Source organism: Aulonocara sp. 'chitande type north' Nkhata Bay, linkage group LG1 (genome assembly GCF_057382095.1).
Source record: "Aulonocara sp. 'chitande type north' Nkhata Bay isolate Kocher_YH1m ecotype deep benthic linkage group LG1, A_spYH_male_GT1.1, whole genome shotgun sequence".
NCBI lineage: Eukaryota > Metazoa > Chordata > Actinopteri > Cichliformes > Cichlidae > Aulonocara > Aulonocara sp. 'chitande type north' Nkhata Bay.
This window is the reverse complement of record NC_141344.1, coordinates 14,753,871-14,773,849: the sequence shown is the minus strand read 5'-3', so window position 1 is coordinate 14,773,849 and position 19,979 is coordinate 14,753,871. Positions and strand designations below refer to the sequence as shown.

Sequence of the window (19,979 nt, the reverse complement as noted above, 5' to 3'; positions counted from 1 at the left end):
TATTGTAACTATTGGCTAATTTTGCAAAACTCTTCACACAAATAAGAAAACCTGTCACCCAATAATCAAAACATTGTAGTTCTCTTGCAAAAGCAAACACAGCTAGATTAACTCTTCACACCTTCGTAAAAATGGTGTTTCCGTATCAAACAGTACACACAAGCCATCATCTACTAAGCACACAATGCGCCAACTGCACACTGATGGTATGAATACAAAACACATCTGGCTTTTGCTTCCTCTGTGCACAAGGTAGGCTATGTCAGTTTGAGCTACTTCTGTCATAGATCCATAAGCATAGAGGAATCCAAACTTCAAGTACTGGTGTTTATTCACACACATCAAAACAAACACAAGTGTTTATTTCCAAGTATAGGATTATTTGCAATCGCCATAATGACTATATGGGTTACTTGGTCTGCAGTGAACATGCTTCCTCTGCCCCAGCATCTGGTCATCTAGCAATTCTGTAAAATAACAATTTCCGTATTTTTACATCAATGGTATTGGTGTGTTTCTCATTGGCATATGGCAGTGCTACAAATCTTTGTGCGAAGTAACTGTACTAACCGATTCTCATTTCAAGATGTCCTTATGGTACTTGCTACAGTGTAGCGGCTCGAGTTAGGCTGGACCCGTTGGCCAGCTACCCTCAGGGTCATTCCACGGTTGATTACATGGTCCACTATTGTAGCTCTGATGTCATCAGCAATTCTATTTCTTACTCTTCCTACCCTTCCTCTTCCCCCTCCTCATCTTCCTCTCCCCCCTCCTCGTCTTCCTCTTGCTCCTCCTTGTCCTTGTTGTCCTCTTCATCCTACTTCTTCACCTCCACGTCCTCTTCCTCGGCCTCCTCTACTTCTCACTCTTTCTGCTCCCTCCATTGTACTCCGCACACACAGCTTACCTGTATTATAGTGCTTAGGCTGATTGCAAAGTGAACTAATTATCTAAAGAAGTTTTCACATGTGAAAGTGTGCCAGACAGTTGGCAAATTAGTGTTAATGATAGCCATACATGTGTATACTTTTGCTAGGAGTGTGTTGGAAATTTGGTAATTGAGTGTTGTGCAGTGAATTGTGCCTACAGTTTTGCAAAGTGTGTGTTACAAAATTGCAAACTGAGTGCAAAGCAGTTTTTGTGCTTTTAGTTTTGCAAACTCAGTGAGTGGTTTTGCTATAAGTCTGAATAGTTTTAGAGATTGTGCTACAGGAATCACAGTTAGTGTTTAGGCATTCAGAAAAAACTGTAAGAAACATACAAATCCATCAAAGGTCTTCCCACACTCCCAGGATTCAGCTGGCCTCCTGGCATCGTCTCTGTGATTTATTGGATATTTCTCTTTATCTTTCTATATAACAGCTTTGCTGTGATGTCTGATGTCTAAAATCAGCTTTTCTGTTTTTCTATAACATAAAACACATTTTCTTTTCCTGGTCATCTATCACTCTACACTAAAAAGGATATTCTGTAATACTATTCGGGCTTCTTAGTTTTTTCATCTTTTCTGTCATCCTCTTCCCTCTGTAACCTTTCTTACTGCCTCAGTCCTCGTCCTTCCTCCTTTTCTAAACTCCCCTTTCCTTCACTCCTTAATCTATGTTTTCCGATATGAACAGAAAGAGTATTTAGGCTGCTCTGAATATTATTGTGCCTCTCTTCTTATCAACTCTTATCCACGTATCCTCTTCCTCTTTCCTCCATCCCCTCCTCCCCTGCATACTATTTCTCCTCTCTGAGCAGTAATATTCAGGCTATGCTGTCTAAAGACTGCAACGGGAAAGGAAGTGCGTTTTTCTGAGAGCTGCCATTTCTGACAGTGATAGGTGATGTCTGTCTGCCACCACTTCACCTTCAGCAGCAAGGTGACATTTAAAATGCATGCTATCACTCCATTTACCTGTAAATGTTTTGCAGCTGAATATCAAATTTCAAGTATGTTTCTTCACAATCTCCGGCACTTCACATTTCAAACTGAAATAACGTGAGTTGGTTTCGATGACAGACAAATTAAAACTTTGGCAGTACACGGAGATTCAAGGGAGAAATTCCTAGTGGAGCAAGAAATGATCCAATAAAAATAGCTTATGCTTGTTAAAGAATAGTTGGGATATTTAAAGACTAATGGTACATTGAAAACTCTCCTAATATTTCTTAACAAGATGTTTGTATTCCAATGTTGAAGCATAATTAGGAAGCCCAAAATTTTTGTTTTACTTAGAAAAGACACCAATGAGCACTGATAAGGGTTCTCTATGGTCTTTGTTAGACAGCAATGATAAAAAGATGACAGTCCGAGGGAGAGGTGGAGAATCTTGGTTGCTGTCTAACCCCTAAGCTCATGGGGTTCCTCCAAAACCGCCATCTTTTGATACTATAACAACTAAATCAACTTGTTTTGACTTGGCATACATAAATCATACAAATTGAAAATTACTGACACTTTCGTGGATCTGATGAATGTTAGGTCACGGAGAGGAGGGCAAACCCGACAGCAGCATGTAGGAGAGACGAACCTAACAGCAGCTGAGGATACCGGAGTGAATTTCCACTCTGCCTTTTTTCTAGTGGCCCTGATAACCATTCAGTCAACCTGGCTGCTTGGATGGATTAGCTTTAGACGATAGTTTAGACTGGCAAGCTCTGGCTTTGCAATGAATTAAAGGTTATAATAACGTCCCACTATAATGCTGAGTCAGTAACTCCCTGCTGTGAAGGAGCATTAGAAATACAAATGAGCAAAGGATGGCCAGGCTGACGAAAAAGATCTAACTGCAATGATAAAAAAAATAGACCGATTTTAATCACAGTTTAATGAGAGCGCTCCCAAAGTAAAAGCGCCTAATTTTGAATTACAGAGCGATAGACCGGAAGAAGCCACAGTCTTACTGGTTATTTAGTTTATTGTGAAAATAATCTATATGTTATGAGGTATTTAGCAAATGTATCCTAACAGTTGATGACATGCTGATCTGTAGCTCTATCTACCCCCAGCTGTGATGCCCATTTTATTTGACAGCACACATTAAACACTAAGTCATTGCTTTGTAACACAGCTTCACTCTTTAATGGGAATGCAGCTTGTTGTGGAGTGATAAATAACTTATTATTTAACACTCTAATCAGCATTTACACTTTCAGCACATTAAATTCTGTTAATTTAAGCAATCAGTTCACTTAAAGGCCAAAAGTGCAGAATGGCACATATTTTCCATTGCGCCGCTGCAGTGCATTATATGCTCAAAGCATCCATCACAGGCACAATGTGACAGGAAAGCGCATGTGTATGTGATTGTGTGACATAAAAGCAGTCTGACGGCTAGTAACTCACTTAGCAGCGGCAGCTGTTGCGGAGCGGGGGCTTGGTGGCCAATTCCCCCAGCGCCTTACTTCAGCTTCAATGACGCGCAAATAAACAGCTCAACACTTTTCCAAAATAGCTTCTCTCTACTCATCCGTCGTCCTCTCAGCATCCTCACCTCTTCTCCTTCTTTCCATCCGGACGCCAGGCCCTCTGCATCTCACAGTTTTCAATCATTTGCTTTACTTATAGCTCCTCTGCAGCAATCGAACCGTCATTCTCTGCGTCATCGAACATGGTTCTGTTCAAACACATAAGTCTTTCACCTACTCTAAGAAATGCCATGTTTATCAGTTGTGACCTGAAGTTCAGGATTTACATCTTCTTCATCATCACTGATGAATTTCTTTTCCTGACCCCACATTCTGTCTAATCTTATATTACCTTTAATAATCTACCTTCTTTTTCTCTCTACAGGTGAGCAAACTCCTGCACGAACTGCTGGTTTCCCCTGAATGTTCACATTTCTCTGGTCCTCATGCATGTACTTCCTTAACTTGCTACCTTTTCTCTTTATCATCTCCATGTCTTCCTCCTGTCTCTGCCTTCCTCTTACCCCATTTTCCTTGCACTATTACTCTATCACTCTCTCTGTATTCACACCGTTCATAGGTCTGAATCGCTTGTTTACTGTTCTGCAGCTAAACTTCACTATTGTATTATCATGCATTCAGCAGGAATTCAATCCCTGTCTCTATACGCGTTATCTGTGTATGGGTATGTGTGACATCCCTGTTCATTTGTGTTAACATTTGAAACGCACACCCCTATTTTCTCTTCCTCTCTATAAGCTGTGTGGGTTGTGTTTTTTTTTTTTTTGCATGGCTGTGTATGTGCAGACAACATTTTATCACACACCTCTTGTTTTCTCTCTTGCATCACAGAATGCTTCAGCCCTAATCTTCAGATTTACGCAGGATTTGCATACATTCGTTAATAGCGTCGGGAGCGCCGCGTCAACACAAGGTGCTTAGACAACGTGAATTATTATTAGGGTTTCAGTCATTCCACTTAATGATAAGTCAATATTTAGTCCTGCCAATGAACTACTGATAAAAATGTGTGTTGTGGATTAGGGTTATCCGAGCTCTCTAGGAGACCAAAACCCCTCTACAACTTTAAACAAACCAAACACTTTTAAATACCTGAATATATTACAAGGGGTTTGGCACAAAGTGCACAGCGAATGTACACATACACATATTTGTGTTTATGCACAACAGCACACACTTAAGCTGAAGCAGGTTTCATGGAGAAAAAAAATTGTGTGCTACTTAAAATTATAGATCATGACAGATACATACTGGCTACATGAAACTACAATAGGAAAACCACTGAAATATTTTAAAATATGTCTTTGATTTGAGATTTATTCTATTATGAAAGTAAGAGTAGAATAATCTTTCTTGTAGATTTAACCTGAGAAAACCAAAATCTTGACCACAAAGGTTTCCGGGATGTCCGAGGTGAGCATTCGCAGTTTTGTGACGTAATGCAACGAACAGTCCTTTTGGGGAGGCAGCTACTGCTGTTGGGTTGTTCCCCATGATGCCATGAGAAGGTTTTAGATGTATAGCATGAATAAAAAAAACCTTCTTAGCAGAGAACTGCAATACCACAAGATGATAGGTGATCTTCACTCCAATGGTTTTATATTTGTGGCTGATTTGAACACATTTATAGTTAGAAAGACAAATACTTTTAGAAATTTTTTATTTCTTGAATTTTAGGTGATGGTCGCACTAAAGGCAGAATTCGTTTTTTCTGACTTTACTAGGAAGCTACAAATATTTTTTAAAGTCATACTTGACTCAGCCTAATCCTTTGTGACATTATTATTTCAGTTTCTTCGGTCAGACTTTCTCTTGCTTATATACAGAAATGGAAGGGTAGCGAATACAATGGTAATTTTGCACTTGTATGCAGGGTAATAAGACTTAATCAAATATTAGTGGCAAAAAACAAATGCAGTAATTCAACACAAGCACCTTACTAGCTGCCAAACATGGTAATGGAGGGGTGATCGGGTGGGCTTGTTTTTCAGCCGTATGACGTAGACACCGTTCAGTCACTGAGTCGAACTCCTTTGTATACCAAAGTATTCTATAGTAAAATCTGCGACCATCTGACTGACGCCTAAAACCTGGATGGGTCATTCAACAGGACAATGATCCCAAGCACAGCACCAAGTATAAATTAGAAGGGTTAAAGAATCAAGTGCTTGCAATGGCGCAGCCCAAGTCCAGACCTGAACCTGATTCAAAATACTGTGGCGGGACCTTAAGTGATCTCTGCATTAAAAAATGCCTGCAAATGTCAATTAACTGAAGCACCATCATAAAGAAGGGTGGGCCAAAATTCGTCCAGAATGATGTGAAACACTGATTTAGTCATAAAGAAACCGTTAAATTCATGTTAATACCGCTGAAAGTGCAGGCTAGTGAATTGTGGGGTGAACTTAGTTTTTCACAGAACTGCACAGAGCACTATGAAAACGTTCTCTTTCAGCTCTGTGCTGATCACAGTCAAAGAAAGAGCAACTCTTTCAACTTGAAATACAAAAAAACGTGTGTGTGTGTACTTTCTGCTCCATAGAGGCCAAACTATATGCCATGTCAAGAGATGAAATCACTGTGAATTGACTTTCTCACACAGTGCACAGTATTCCCCTGGAACGCACACATCTGGATGTTGAGGCAGCAAGCGTACACATAATCAAATCCACACACACACACATACTCTTTTCCCAGCTGACGGGATGTCCTCTTGCCTTTCCGACATCTTTCTTTTCTTTTTTTCTAATCTCAGCAATATTACCAGCTGGGCGTGTGCTTGTACATGCATCTTTGCATATAAACGCTTTAAGTGTTTGTGTGAGTGCTAAGCTCAAATGAATGGATTGCTAGTAGTTAAAATTTCAAAACCCAACAGGGATTCACTAAAGACTGAAACACAGGAAGCAGCTGTTCATGTGTGCTTAAACGATATGTCAGAAGGACACAGAATGAGATGAGGACTAGGAGACACCAACAACTAAAAGACTTAAACAGATTTACAACACAAAAAAGAACAACTAAATGATATGAAATGAGCAAGATTTTCTTTTTTGTATGCAGTGAGATCTTCTAAAATAAAACAAATTTCATGACAGAATCAGTAAATATAAAATTTTTGTTTGTATGGTTTAAAGTACATACTGATTACAACTAATGATAATTAATATCTATCCATTCCTCCGTTTTCTTCTGCTTAGACACCACTGGTCAATTTAAAATCCCCAGTTAAACTAACATGCATGACTCTGGACTATAAGAGGAAACTGGAGGAAGTATCTGGAGGAAACCTGTACACGGAGAATATGAAAACACCCCACAAGAGAGTCCTGATGGATTTGAATTACTCAATTACTTACTCTTACACCTCTTTGCCACCCACCCACCTTTCTTTTTTTTTTTTTTAACTTTTCTTTTTTTTTTTTTTATTATATCAAAGCCTTTCTACTAATCCACCAGTTTTCTCCTCAACTTCAATTCTAAGAATACACCAGCTCTGACTTCAGGAGTCGTTATGCCATTCCTGTGCTTGACTTCCTGCACTATTTACTTGCTCTGTGGAGCTTGATGTGTGCTACTTTAGGTGATACAGAGTGAAGAGCTCCTTCTGCGATGCTTCTGAAATACCCCTTGGTGTATCTACTGGAATCACAAGCACTGTGTTGAATGGATGCGATCTGCTGGCCAAAAAGTTTTCAGGATCTTTATGATACATAAAATAGCCCCCTTTAGAGTGGATGGGAAAAATATAAAGACATTCTCATTTTCCACAGCCTTCTAGTACATGCACCTATGGTATCATTTTGTAAATCACACAACGTCTTGTTCTCAAGTTATTGCATTCACAAGCTTTTCAGGAAACTTGACCTCTGGCCTGGACTGAGATTCAAACTCATCTGAGATTTTTAGTAGATGTGCATTACAGGGCAAACTCGGAAATGCCAATTTGCCTATTGGACTTGTTCAAGGTTATTCAAGGGTACTGATATAAAACTATTTTAAATGCAACGATGTCCATCTTTGTATCAGATAAGCATATTTAATTTCATACAATAGTAATCACTTCCTGTAAATGTAAATCTGCATGTGTGTGCATACTTTTAAATTACAACTTTAATGTATCCAAAACATGTAACAACAAGAGTAACACAAACAAAATATAATAACGCAAATACAACATAGACACAATCACACAAACACACGCACGCACACACACACACACCTCATCTGTGTGCTGTGTTCCTGACAGCCTCTGGTTTTATTCTTGCCAGTCATTAAAGTAAACCTAATAGAAAAGCCATCATCATAAATACATTAACAGAGAGAGAAATGTCTTCCTGTGTTCAGAGAGTACTCGATCTTCTAAAGCAGCCAGACGCTGCTGTTTGGAATGCACTACCGTTGGCCATTTGCTACCCATCATTGATGAGGGGCTTTTGGCAATGATAAACACACATACACAAACCGAAATACATACACACAGAGAAAGTGATGAGAATCTCTTGGCATAAACAATCAAAGGACATGCAAAGAATCTATGCCTCTGTGCATAAAGATATATGTAAAAAAGCAACCACATGTTCACACAGATACAAAAACACTCAGCAACAGAGAAGAAGGAAAGGATGCATGCACTAAGTTGAAGTAATACACCTTGCACATTTGCACACACTTACACACACAAACGAATCCACTCTCACAACTCCACCAGGCTCAGAGTGAGCTAGCTTAACTACTGGGATAATTTCCCTCCAGCAAATGGTCACTGTGCCCTTGAAAAACATATTTGATTATTACTTTTTCTCCCCCTCCTCTTTTTTTCTTTTAGCATCATCACAGCCATTTTCATCACGCGCTCTGATGATGGCACGGCAAGGCGCGTTAAGATAACACCCCGGCACCGGCAGGCTTTTAACACTTAAACGGTGAAAAGGGATATTCAGATTTGTCCTTGAACGTCTGGATGGGGCCTGCTGGGCTGGGACAGAGGGAGGGAGTAAGAGAAGGAGTTAAAGAAATGCACACATTTTTTAAGATTCACTCACTTGCAGAAAAATTGAAGTGGGGAGGGCATTTATGGTAGCACCCACAGTGAGAGATGGATTTGATGGGGTTGAAGGGCAGATTGAAGAGTTAAAGATCTGGACATGATAATGAAAAAGTATAAAGGTTAAATGATAGAGCCCAGTGAGGCATGGGACTTAAGGAGAGTCAGGAACCAACGGGAGGCCAAAGACGCCAAACTCAGTTCCTTTAAACTCCATCTAATCTCACCTAAGTCTTAGCTAAACATCTTACATACAAACTCAGGAAAAGAAGAAAAGAGGAGCAAATGAAAAGCTTAAAAGTTGGTCTCGAACCTGCAGCACAGGAGGAAATACTGTGGGAAAACTGAGGCTCTCTTGTCCAAAAACAAACAGTGTTTAATCTACTTGAAAGTGAAATGGAAGCTGTTTAAACAAACCAGCAGATTTGGAAGAGAAGGATTTAGCACAGAGACTTTGTGTTATTGTGTAACAACTCAGGACACTGAGGAAAGGATTATGGCCCATCACAATAATACATCAAACTACAAAATTGCCCAGAGTTGAAATTAGGCTGGCTGTTACTGATGGTATATACTGTAGGTGTATACTGTAAGTGTTATTTGAACAGATAGATAAAAAAAAAAAAAAAAAAAAAAAAAAAAAAACAAGACGGACAATAAGCTCCAGTGGATCCACATTGGTGACAGACTGGATCTTCTCAACCACAAGAAACATTCCCACCACAAAACTAATGTACATTGAATCCAGAGAGTATTCACAGCACTTCACTTGTTTTTTTGTCATGTTACAGCCTTATTCCAAATAGGGTTAAACTTACTTTTCACCAAAACATTCTATACACAATACACCAAAAGAACAAAGTGAAACAAGTTTGCTTGAAATTCTTGAAAACGTATTAAAATTAAAAAACTAAGATAAAACGTACATATGTATTCACAGCCTTTGCATTTATACTCAGCTCAGCTCAAGCCCATTCATTTCCACAGATGCTCAGTCAGATATTTCTAGACCTTGACTGGAATCCACCTGTGGTAAATTCAGTTGACTAGACATGATTTGGAAAGCCACACACCAGTCTAACGTCCCATAGCTAACAGTGCATGTCAGAGTACAAACCAACCCATAAAGTCCAAGTACTGTAATTGTCTGTGGACCTTTGAGACAGGGACACAGATCTGGGCAAGGGTACGAAAAATATTCTGCAGAATTGAAGGTCTCAATGAGCACAGTGGGCTCCATCATCCCAACAGGACTTTTCCTTGAGCTGGCCTCCAGGCAAATCTGGAAAATTAGGGTAGAAGGGCCTTAGTCGGGGAGGTGACTAAAAACACGATGGTCACTTTAACCTCTTAAGACCCGAACTCTTCCATGGCATGCATTTTTAATTTCTCTTTGACATTTGGGCTGATTGGCACATAATGAATGTAAAAACAAAGAATTACCAGATTTTTTTTCACCTAATTTTTGTTTCTGAGAAAAATGAGATCCACATATGAGGATATTTGTTTAAAATTTCAATAGAGCAGTGGCAGTATAATGTCCTCGTAAGTGGATATCAGGCCCTTGTAGAGGCAAATGTAGTATTTTGGTCTAGACAGCCCAAAATGTGATGTCCACATCCAGGTCCTAGGAGGTTAAAAGAACCTTCCAATAGGACAACCTTTTCTGCAGCACTCAACCAATCAGGCCTCTATGGTAGAATGGTCAATGGAAGCCACTCCTCAGTAAAAGGCACATGACAGCCCACATGGAGTTTTCCAAAAGGACTCCAAGACCACAAGAAACAACATTTTCTGGTCTGATGTAATAAATAGGAAACCAGGTACCACTCATCACCTGGCTAGTATCATCCCTACAGTGAAACATGATGGTGGCAGCATCATGCTGTGGGGAGGTTTTTTGTCAGCAGGAGCTAGGAGACTGTAGCAATGTATTGTGAGTCATTCTTGCTATGACCTGATCTAGAGGAGTCTGGACCTTGGACTGGGGAAAGAGTTCATCTTCCAACAGGACAAAGACCCTAAGCACATAGCCAAGGAGTGGCTTTGGGACAATTTAGTGGCCCAGCCAGCACAAAGACTTGAACCCAACTGAACATCTCTAGAGAGGTCTAAAAATGTCCATGCACTGATGCTCCCCATCCCAACTGATCAGTAGGGATGGGCACTGGTTCTGACATAAACGGTAGTAATCAGACCGAAAAGCAGCGCACATTTCGGTGCTTTATTTCGGTGCTTTTTTTTTCTGAGACGTCATACACTTTGGATTCTAGCCAATCATTTTACGTTTCTGAGGATAGTAAGCGGGTCCAGGTATGTACGTTCTTTTAGAGCAGAGCTACAGATTAAAAATGCCCAAGGTGAAGCGGTCAAAGTCTGGCTGTACTTCACAGCAAAAACTCAGCAGCCTGCAACAAGTGCTTTAACGCGATACTGTCAGGGTCCCTGTGCCTACCCGGTCGGCTCAGTACGGCTACATATGTTTTGTATTCCTTTTTTATTTTTTCCCTGCTCTCTCCTCTCCCCTCTTTCCCTCCTCCCTCTGCCTGGGCGGAGCTTACCTGCGGGCTCCTGCCCTTGGCCCACGCACCTGTGGCTCATTACGAGTGATCCAGCTCCTTCATAAGACGGCAGCCCTGTGTTTCTCGTCGCTGGACCGTTGCCGACTCTCGTTAGTGTTAACCCCAGCTCAGTTCGTTCTCGTGTTTCCCTAGCGATCTTCTTACAGTAACCTTTTGCTTCTCTGTGAATAGATTTCCCTGGACCTACCCCTGTGTTACCTGAGCGATCAAGTGTGTGAGGATTGGAGCGAGCTTTTGTGTTTCTTGTGGAGTGTGAAGAGGAGCGTGGAGCGTGGATGGAGTGAGGACTTTGGAGCGTGTGTGGACTGCAAGTGTCTTTCCCCCCCCCTGTTCGTGTGTGGATTCCTGGAGCCCGTCTTTTCCCCACTGTGTAAATAGATCACCTGGTGCTTCTGTAAATAAAAAACCTTTATTGTTCCCTACTCAGAGCCTGCGCGTGAGTCCGTTCAGTCCCGTTGTGACAGATACTGTGCAAAGGAGGTAACACCTGGAATCTGATGAAACACCTGGCAACGTATAGCATTTTGTTAAAAACCGAAAAATGTGCCGTATTTGATAGCTTGCTGCGAGACCTCACACCGAGCACATCTACTGCGGGTGTGCTGCCTGTTATCGGACCCGGAGTTAGCAACATCCCCCAAAAACCCGAAGATTAGAGTCCTGGCCCCTAGCCCTGCCAGTGTAGCAGAAATGATGAAGGATGATGATGGCAGCAGCAGCCGTTCTTCTCTGTGTGAGTAGCTTAATATTGTTCGTGTGTAATTTACGTTGAGTACACTAACCACGTTATTAAATTAATGCATGTAAGGTGAACTAGCAAACACTGTCGTAGTTACATGCAGCTGTCTTCTTGTTTGATGGCAGATACTCCCTTCACCCTGGCCAAAAAGGCTGAAATGACCAAAGAAAAAGAGGGAAACAGCTAAACATGAGAGGTTTTTGGACAAAGTTTGTGTTTTTTCCATTGTTTAAGCACTGCTTCCAGCCAAGAGTGATGCCATAAATCCCCTATAGCTGCAGAAAAGGCTAACATTGTTATCTTTTTACAAAAAAAAACAGCTGAACATGAGAGGTTTTTGGACCAATTTTGTGTTCTTCATTCTTTAAGCACCGTTTCGAGCACCGTTTAAGCACCGGCACCGTTTCAAAAGTACCGGTTTGGTACTGGTATCGGATAAAACCTAAACGATACCTATCCCTACTGATGAGTTCTGGAAATGGGAGAAACTACAATATATATATATATTTTTTATTTTTTTAATACATTTGCAATAATTTTAAGCAAACTTTTTTCACTTTGTCAATATGGGGTATTGTGTGAAGAATTATGAGGTCAAAATTAATTTGATGTTTTTAGAAATAAGGGTGGATTATGACAAAATACAGAACGTCAAGTATTGTGAATACATTCCAGATGTGCTATTATTATCATAGTCATAAGCTGGAAAAAGAATATTAGTATATAATAATTTGATAGTAACACTAGAGAGGAGCTTGAGTTGGAAAACAAACAAACAAACAAACAAACAAACAAACAAACAAACAAACAAACAAACAAACAAACAAACAAACAAACAAGTAAACAAAAACACATGCAAGTCACTGCAGCTTTAAAACATTTCAGTATGAGCCACTGAAATAATAAATAATGATACCCAAGCGGAAATGAGTGGAAGACAATTCAGAAAATGAAAGTAAGACTGATGCCAAATCTTTTACTGCAGGACAACCAGAAAGAAAGACTGAACCCTGCTCACTGATGTGTGTTGTTGTGTTGATTTCTTGTGTTTGAGAAGGGTTGGATGAGGTAAGTTTCTGACCCACTTCAATTTCATTTGATTTACACTGGGAGCTTTCCCATTTTAAATCAAATAGTCCAGCCCAAAGCACATGTGTCCATGTGTATATTTTTGGATGAATGTGCAAGCACATGCAACTCTGTGTGTCATCACATGCAAGTTTTTATACAGGTGTGTGTGTACTGATGCTTGATTGTTGCTGTGTTTGTGTTTGAATGCTTGTGTGTTTATCTACGTGTGCACATGTGCACACAAGCCGGTACACGTATCCGTTGCCAGACGGCTGTCTCCTGGCATTGCTGTTCCCCTGCAGTGTGTGTGTATGGTTGTTGACAGTGTGGACGGTAATGTGTGATAGATCGCACTTCAGGGACCCCATAATCACATCAGCCTAACCTAGTCTATCAGCTGGGCACAATGGGATACCCTTCACTCCTCCTTTAATCTGCTCCATCTAGCTCTTCACCACTCCTCTGGGGGTTTTTTCCTTGTACTTTCTCTATTACTCACTTCCGATCTTTTTTGTGTGTTTGCATTTAACTCAGTATTTTTTATTCTTTAATACTTTCTCCTTCTCTTACATTTCTTTCTGCATCAGTTGTTTAATTTGACATTTTTTCATTCAATGCAAGTGTTTATACCAAAATGTTATACAATATAGAGTTAGTTACTTTTTGTTTCTCACTCACTTTAAAAAAGTGACCTGCATATATTCTGATGTTGTTAGTTTCTCTGATTCCGTCTTTCCATTTCTCTGTCTTTTACACATTAATTTGTCTCTCTGCATCATTAAAAATAGCAAACCTTGCACTCAATGAGAAAGAGAAATGAGAGTGTGTGGTGCCAAGGTTAAGTAGCCTATCCTATAATAGTGTTGCTGTGCGCATGTTGTGTGTGACTGTCTTGAAACAGACGTGTGGGGTCGAGGTTGCATAGCTGGCCCCAGGGCTCCCCGACAGCGCAATGCACCCGGCAAATGGCCCTTAGCCTTGCTAGCGCCGCTAGCCCTACGATCCATCATACCATATGTTCTCAATGGGGAAGCTAACGCTAATGACTGATGAGTGGATGGGAAGGGGGCACATAAAGGAAGGGAGGGGAGAGAGGAGGAAAAGTTAGAAGAAAACGTGGTAAGAGAATAAAAAGGAAGAGCAAGAGACCAGAGGATGAAGCAGAAGAGTTTGGGGAAACGAGTTGAGTAAAACAAGATGACAGAGTTGGAGAGGAGATGAGAAATAAGAGAAGATGGAGAGGAAGAAGAGGTAGGGAGCATATGCACTCCTTGGGAGGCCTCCTCAAATGAAGGATGACCATATAGCCTGCTCAGCTGGAAGAGATAACAGAGGATCCAGTGGAGGAGAAGAAAAGAAAGATGAGACAAAATGGGCAATGGCATGATGAGGTGGAATATAATAATATATGTTAAATTACAAAGGATTACTAGGAAGAAAGTTAACACTTAACAACTTTCCAAAAGAGTCTTACTGACAATCAATAAAAACTACAGGTTGGGGGTAAAAAAAAAAAAAGAACAGCCAAGAAAGAAAAATAACTCTTTTCTATTAATTTTTTTAATCAGCAATTTATATATTTCTGCGTAAGTAGAGCTTTTGTGTGTGAGTGTGTGTATGGATAGGCTAACAGAGTACTATAGGCCAGCCCATATGGGGCCATTGTTTATGTGTGATGAATAGAGTCCACGTGTTTTTCTCTGGCACTCAACACTCAAGCAAACCCTGCCGAGAGCACCCTGTTGACTCTGTGTGTGTGTATGGGGGGCGCCTGAAAAACGTCTAAATGTGTAAAAGTGTGTGCGTATGAGAGAGAATGAGTGTGTATTTCTCCTGCTGTGTGCTTGGCAGTGCCCTCAACGGTGCCATCCTGAGTGTGTTTCATCATCATCTGCCATGACAAAGATGTCTAATGGCACACACATTTACACACACCAACACACCGACACACGCGCACAGTCCCATCTGTGCCATGGTATCCGGGTGCTTTGGGACACTGCGGGAGAGAAAGAAAGGGAAACGACCCTACGTTCCTGCACCATGTGTCTATCTCTCAACCTTTTTCTTCTGCTCAACTCTCCTGTCGCTTTTTCCCTAGGTAGACGTTAAGTCATAACCACCAACTTCACTTTGACAAAATCCTTCTTACACCACAGCAACTAGTTTTCTTTTAAAAGGGCCTTTACTTTGTCTCCAGACAAAATTTGATACGACGACAACTCATCAGGCTGTCAGACTTAAACAACCGTGTCTTCAACACTGGGAAAAAAAAACACTCAAACAACAGCTAATGCTAGCTTACATTTTGACCCATGTGTTTCTTTACTCACCTGGAGCATATTTATGCACTGCACCCCTCTCAGCATCACCACAGCACACCAGTGTTTTATCCACGATTTGGCCTCCACAGCATTGGACCCCATAGCCATCATGAAGGGTCCCACTACAGCAGAGCTGGCCGCCTGTCACTGAGTAAGGAACCCCCCCACAGCAGCTGTCACCCAGCCCCACAGAGACCCGGCCCTGCGAGTGGTCAGGACAGCAGTATTCATCTACAAAGACAAGGACAAATGAAGTAAACACTTGAGCAACACGAAGAAGAGAAAACCCCATGAAAGCAGAACACAATAGATTTGAGGTTAGTGGAAACACACTACATAAAGTAATTTGGAACTCACTGGTTTTCACATGGACATAATATCCTCCACAGCACTGATGGTCAGGAAGAGATGGGACTAGTTTGCCATTGCAGCAGACTGGGTTGGAGGAGTTATTCAAACTCAAATAGCTGTCCTCACAGCAGTGATGATGTGGCTTCTTTGTGTAAATTACTCCACTGCAGCAAACCTGTTTAATACGCAATTGAAAAAAACGTATAAGATGATATGTAAATAAAATCAACTCAAACAAATACTTAAAGTTGAGATTATTGACTGTGGCACTGCAAGTCAAATAGGAGGCCATTAAAACTTTTTGGCGGGGGATATTTATTTTAGGATGATTGTAATGAAATACTCATGCCAAAATTAACAGTTTCAGGGTTTCTTCAAATACGCCATGACTCTAAATAACCTTTTCAACATATAACATCTGTAACTTTATGAATTCTAGACTGACTAAAAGGTACAGTGGTACTTTTTGGGAGCTCAATCCTGACTGGGAGCTCATGGTGCACAAGTTAGCACTTTCTATTATTATATTCACATAATCAAGTCAGAAACTCCACGTTTTCCATCACTCCTTGTTTATATAAAAAACCCACTGACATTTTGTTTTTCTTACTTGGGACTCGGGACTACATTAAGGAAATAACTTATGTGGTTCTATTAAACAAGGACGAATACAGTATGTATCCATACTCCTTTATGTTGCTCACATGACTAGCTGTGCAGAGAGGCCTCTGTCAGCCTGTGTGTGTGTGTGTGTTGTGTACACATTTGTAAAATAAAGCCCTTCTCTTTAAGCACATATGTTGCATGTGCTAAATCTCAGCATATTCTCCTGCAGTACATAAGTGGGTGTACTTGTAAATATGTTGTTGATACTGTTTCTGCCCCTGGGTAATGTGGGGAGAAATGTATAGCAGGCATTCACTGTGCCAACTTGGCTGGCATTCAATGACATAAGGATGGAAGTCAATGCAGATGACAAGTTAATCTGTTTAGAGAAATTAATCACTGAGAGGTTGATTCTGAATCCCTTATAAAAGTGGGTGTATGGAAAAGGAAGTGTTCGCACTTCCCTATTGGTCTCTGTGGTGACGACCATACTATCCTGAGGGATTATGCATTCTCCCCTTCAGATCAGCAGCCAAGACCCTGGACATCTATCTCCTTTTGCACATTGTTGTTGTACAGCAAATTTTTTAATGTTTACTCATGGCAACTTCTAGTTAAAAGAGACTAAAGTACTGAAGTGGAAAGGGCAGGGGAGAGACGATTATAGCAGAAAAAAGATGAAAAAAGTGAACACTGGAAAAAAAAAACCCTAAACAAATGTCAATATGAATAAAACTGTTTTAACCTGACCTTCTTCAAAACATGGTTGGAAAAAAGAATAGATATTTTTATGAGTAGAAAATGATGGCAGCATAATCACCTGTATGTCTGGATGGAAGCAGGATGTGCTGCACACACCATGACTTGCCGGACACTGCAGGTAGGAACATCTAAACCTTAAACCACCTGTGCCATTTAACTCCTCCCCCATGGCGGATGTGATCCCTGTTGACCCACCAGCACATGATCTGAGGGTACGTCTTAAAACCTCAAAGCCCAGCATGATCCCACTGGGTCTGCCTGGATGGGACCAATCTAATCTCACCACCCTGACAGAGAGAGAAGGGGGGCAACCAGAACAAAATGAAAGCGATAGGCAGGGGTATGCTCTCCTTCACACTCCTTTCACACAATTGTACCCACACAGTCACACATAAACTTTGAAACATACACACGCGTTCATGCATGGTTAATGCCTGACAAAGTTGAGTTACGTGTCAGGGTGTGTGTATCTTTATACACTTCACACTATTGATTTCCCCCCCTTTTTTTAATCTCTTGACATCTGGCAGAGGAAAGACCTTTTTAGCAACATACAGAGTTATAACTTGCTCAGTTTCCTAGAAGAAAAATAAGCCACAAATCAGCATTTTTCTGCAAGTGCAAGATTTGCAACAATGTGGTTTGCATCACACATGAGAAACAAACATTTCATATGCCATTAACTGGCTACAAATAAAATGTCAATGATCTAAACAAATTTTATAATGAGGAAAATGTAGTAGATTATTTTCATTTTAAGGTAGAATTGAGAGACTAATCGCAATCTTTAAAGTTTGTCCACTAAATCTAGTTTTACAGTACAAAATAGCAATGTTTTTTTAATTTTTCAAGAAAGTTAAACAAAGCAGGAACTCCAGCAACACTTGAGGGAAGATGAACAACTTTAATAATTGACCAATGCGTTTCGGCTTGTGGCCTTCATCAGGGTCATGGCATGATGAACCAAAACGCGTTGGTCAATTATTAAAGTTGTTTATCTTCCCTCAAGTGTTGCTGGAGTTCCTGCTTTGTGAATTCTTTCATCCTCTCCATGCACCTTGGAAGCAGGTGAAGTTGTGCCAGAAAAGTTTTGCTGTCAAAGAAAGTTAAAGAAAAAAAATTACTATCATGAAAAAATGGCAGTACATTTGTAAATTACCTGGGACTTATCACTTGGGCATGTGGTGTTGCCAAGTCAGCAGGCAGGTCCTCCACAGTAGTAGTTCTGGTAACCTTGCTCCGTACGCATGCATATACTGTGCACACCTCCACCTAAAAAGCACATCAACAGAAAAACACGATGCATATGTTTACAGTAGATGTCTCTCTTTGCATATTTGCACTTGTTTGTATGAGTACCTGTATGTTGTAGACAGTAAAAGGCAGTAGGTCCCCCAGCAGGTATGACCCTGAGCTGTTGTCTACATTGCCATGAAGGCGATCATTAACATAGATGTTGTAACCAGTGACTGCACCATTGGGTCGAAGAGGAGGGATCCAGAGGACACGTGCTGTGCTGCTGTTTACTGTAACCACCTCTGGGGCAGACATCCCCTCTGGCTCTGTGAGGTACACACAATGATTGACTCCATTTATGAAAACAAACTATTTCAGATCATGAAAACTGTAAACATGACACAAGACATGTCATCGTGAAACCATGTTTGATAAAATTATAGCAAGAATTTTGGCAACACACGTAAATTTTTACATACCACCTGTTATGAAAATAGATGGACAGAGCTGTAAAAGAGTATATCAGTGCTAATCTTTCACAACGAAACTCATTTGATGATTGCTTGTAAAGGGCTTGTATTTATTTATTTATTTTTACAAAAAAAACACCATTAAAATGGTAAAAAAATTCAAATTCTAAAATTCTAAAAATTCTAGTCAGTGACATAAATGGTAAAATTATGTGTTCCTCATGGTGAACATTTTAAAATGCATGTTAATTAGGAACATTGTATGAATATTTGCTTTCATACAACTCTAGAGGTCTTTGTGTGTCTGTGTGTAAGAGAGAGAAAAGAGAGAAGCAGAGACTATCCATATATCCATACATGACAGGGAACTGTGACTGTGTTTTAGAGGCAGGGTGACCACCTGTGTGTCTGCATGTGTGCAGTATTGCGTAGATAATGCTGTGTAGCAGTAAATGAAATGTAGAGCAGTGGGCTGGGTTTAGATAAGTGCATTGGCTGCAAATGAATTGGGTTAACTTGTCTTAGCTGAATGCATTTTCACTTAGAACAATAGATTCAATACGATCACCTCACTCACTCAGAATAACTGCCTCTTTCTGTATTCTGTTATTATAGTTTCTCTTCTTTAGTGGCTCTTCCATGTAATTCCCTTAATTCCTTTCCGTAATTCATTTAGCTGACTTTTTAAAAAAAATTCTCTTCTAGCAAATGTAAAACTCCTACTGCATGGTGATTAATAAAGGATGGTAAACTAGAGTATAAGAAATGGGTTTCAGAGAGTGTGGGACAAAAGAGAGGAGTGAATTACGCAGAAAGAAGAGTATCTATGGAAGAATTAATCACAGACGCAGTGAGCAAAATTCAAAATCAAAGAGAGAAACACCAGAGTGTGAGAGAAAAATAAAAAAGAAGGAAAAGGAATTTGATAAGAGAAACGGGTTGTGTGTCAGAGGGGTGATCATATAGACTCCATTTATTATTCTAAGTAAAAATGCACCCAGCTCCGAGACGTTATCCCAATTCATTTGCTGCCAAAGCACTTACCTCAGCCCAAACTGCAGCTCTACATTTCATTTACTGCAGGATGGTATTATCAACGCAATACTGAAGACAGGCGCTCTTTCACTCATACACACACAGACAAGCATGCACTTTTCTTGCCAATTAGTTCTGATGTTAGCATTGCCCTATAGACTGCAAGCGGTGTTAAGATGGTTGGTAGGGCTGAGCTGCATTAGTTAAAATATATCAGACCTCCTTGGTGTGTCTGTGTGTGTGTGAGCTTGCACTCTTATGGCTGTAAAATAATGAAATTACCTCCGGAGCCCCCTCAGTTAAACGAGCCATGCTTTGCCTTTAGCACCTAATGATTTTCTAATG

At 40.4% G+C, this 19,979-nt stretch overlaps 1 protein-coding gene across 6 annotated transcripts in view; it reads right to left on the bottom strand.

Moving 5' to 3' along the window:
* The window catches only part of ush2a (Usher syndrome 2A (autosomal recessive, mild)), a 223,142-nt gene that overhangs the window by 58,120 nt on the left and 145,043 nt on the right, over positions 1 to 19,979 (bottom strand). For all 6 annotated transcript variants that reach the window (XM_086282620.1, XM_086282377.1, XM_086282304.1 and 3 more), the window contains 5 exons: positions 18,253 to 18,455; positions 18,053 to 18,165; positions 16,952 to 17,180; positions 15,532 to 15,700; positions 15,184 to 15,405 (listed from right to left, as the gene is read on the bottom strand). In XM_086282620.1, coding sequence (XP_086138746.1) covers positions 15,184 to 15,405; positions 15,532 to 15,700; positions 16,952 to 17,180; positions 18,053 to 18,165; positions 18,253 to 18,455 — 936 coding nt within the window. The remainder of the gene's footprint in view (positions 1 to 15,183; positions 15,406 to 15,531; positions 15,701 to 16,951; positions 17,181 to 18,052; positions 18,166 to 18,252; positions 18,456 to 19,979) is intronic.